Source organism: Berghia stephanieae, chromosome 9 (assembly GCF_034508935.2).
Source record: "Berghia stephanieae isolate SIO BIC M18660-M18661 chromosome 9, UCSD_Bste_1.3, whole genome shotgun sequence".
In the NCBI taxonomy this organism is placed as follows: Eukaryota; Metazoa; Mollusca; class Gastropoda; order Nudibranchia; family Aeolidiidae; genus Berghia; species Berghia stephanieae.
Window position 1 is genome coordinate 20,453,567 of NC_088368.1, and position 2,500 is coordinate 20,456,066.

Genomic DNA, 2,500 nt, shown 5'->3' on the forward strand with positions numbered 1-2,500 from the left:
CGAATTCATGCTTAAAATAGAGTTTGAAGCTTAGTTCATTAACTGTCATCACAATGGAAAGACTATTATTCAAGAGAAAAAAAAAGAAGCAAAATGAAATGACATTTTAAAAAAATGAATATTTTAAATTGTGCCTTAAAAATCTTCTTCCATCCGATATTCATCAATTCCTAGTTTGTTCGCCAGATTCTCGTGGCATAACATAAGCTTCATATCAAATTTGCTCTAAGGCAATTACCAATTAAATGACCTCCAAATATTTTCACTGATTTTTACAGATGCTTCAATTTGTCTTGGAATCATTTGCACAAAAGGAAATCCCTTTTTATGAAGCAGAACTTGCCATGCATATTGTCAAAGAAATAGCGATAATGAAAGACACCAAAGTAGTCGAACATGAAGGGGTAAGAGAATTATTTATGCAGTCACCAGTTAACATATATCACTTTACTCAAAAGAGTGCAGCAAGATTTATAACAAACTGTTAATGAACGACAGAGAGATAAAACACTGAACAAGTGTATATGAAAGGTGCCATACAAATCAAGATAGAAAAATACAAGAGAAAAAATCCCCAAAAAATCAGTCGAGGTCCATGCTCTTTAATTTCTTGATTTGTTCAGGGCAGAGAGATGTGTTACTGGGTGGGGTTCATGACCTCACATAGTGGGCAGGGGGATACATACTGTGTCTTCTATCCCCTTATATCTGTTTTCCAACATGCTTTCTGTCTTTGTCTTGGAATGAGATCCCTGGCCGGAGCCCTGGCTGGGAGGGAAACAGTCAAATGCATAGTTATTGTTTTGAGAGATGATATTTTTTTCCTTATAAATCATCTCTCTGTTATGTATTATTATATTTGTTCTAATTTATAATGTAAGCATTTGAGTGTATTCCTCTTAGTGGGGGCCGTGCTTGTGTCCGGATGAGACTTATTGGTGATCTCAAACTAAGAACATTGATGGTATGCTCTTTGAATCTACATTTGATCCCTATTTGTTCCCAGTTCCCCTGTGTCTTACTTTTTCTAGGATGCTTTAATTGTAATTCTAGAACTTTTTACTGTCCCATTTTCTTCCTTTTTACTGGTGCTGATATAACCTAAATGTGTTGCAAGCGCCGTAAAACCCTTAAAAACAAAAACAAGAGATGTGTTACAAACCCTTGAAAGCAACTATATTGAAGACCTCTAAACATGAAGGAAAGACAAGCAATACTCACAAAGATGTATAAAATTGTGAATGAACAGAACGAGTCACCCTCATTCCTTTCATATTTCGGACATTAATAGAACTGGAAACCATCGCAATAACAATCTTACTACACCATACACGACAAGAACTGATAGGCCTACATACAAATATAATATAACTTTTTCACCTGATTATTTAATGAATAGACAATTTATCAAACAACATAGTCAACAGTTTGCTGAAGCGTTTTAAAAAGTCTGATCATTAAAATTTTTAATAATTAAACAAAAATTGAGCAGTGGCTAGACACTCCTTTTTGCATCTTAATTTATTAGGCAATTTTTTACTATTATTTTTGTTTAATTAGGAAAGAAAGTTTAACTTACACGATTCGTGATTGTAAAGGTTTGTCTAATTATTTGTAGGCAGATGTTTAAGGCATTGAAACGTATCAAGCCCCCATCTATCATATAATCCCAGAGCAATACATTGTTTCAACAGGAAAAAGAATTAAGAATTGTTCGCAAAGCTATTAATTCTATGAGAAACTGCTTTACTGACTTGACTTCAGAGACGGAGAGGAAATATTGGTATGTGAAAAAATGTGATTTTAAATGTTCAAGTTGTATGTACGTGGGTATATTAGTATGTATATATGTGTGGTATGATTATACCAAGGCTGATAGCCAATAAAAGATATAAATTAATAACAATGTAAAATTGAATGTCATCTTCAATTTAATATACGAAAACAGATAAAATGGACGTTTCGGGTTTCCCCTTTATCAACAAAACGGGATGAATGAAACACTACAGATGAATGAGATAATGTGGCAGTGGCGTTGTTAAGATGAATAAACAAAAAACATTTATGGGCAGGAAATAGTAGGCTCCTTTGTCACCTCTCTTTTCACTTAATTAACTGCGCACCTTTTAGATATATCTATTGTTCTATTTTAATTCGTGCTTCCTTACAAAGGAGCATATCTACTATTTCCTGCCCATCAATGTTTTTGTTTATATAATAACGAATATGCAACTTGATATTAAAGTCCTATCATTTAAGTGCCTTCAATTGCCTGCGATACTGCTTTTTCTACAATTCTTACCTGCACACATTTTGCGAAGCGGACATTTTTTTGATGTTTCCATTTCTCATTGTATCTTTTGATCAGCGGCGTGGCGTATTGACGCGTATGGTGGTGCCATGATTAGAAGAAGAAAAAAAATTCTAAAACAGTGAACACGGTTAAGAGGAGAGAGCACATGTTAAAAACTCTCTTTTTTTGGAAGGGTGGGGGGAGGGT

At 34.1% G+C, this 2,500-nt stretch overlaps 1 protein-coding gene across 1 annotated transcript in view; it reads left to right on the forward strand.

The window, feature by feature from the left end:
- Positions 1-2,500, forward strand: part of LOC144979163 (uncharacterized) — a 91,652-nt gene that overhangs the window by 26,018 nt on the left and 63,134 nt on the right. The window contains exons 15-16 of the mRNA XM_078925770.1: positions 279-404; positions 1,695-1,783. Coding sequence (XP_078781896.1) covers positions 279-404; positions 1,695-1,783 — 215 coding nt within the window. The remainder of the gene's footprint in view (positions 1-278; positions 405-1,694; positions 1,784-2,500) is intronic.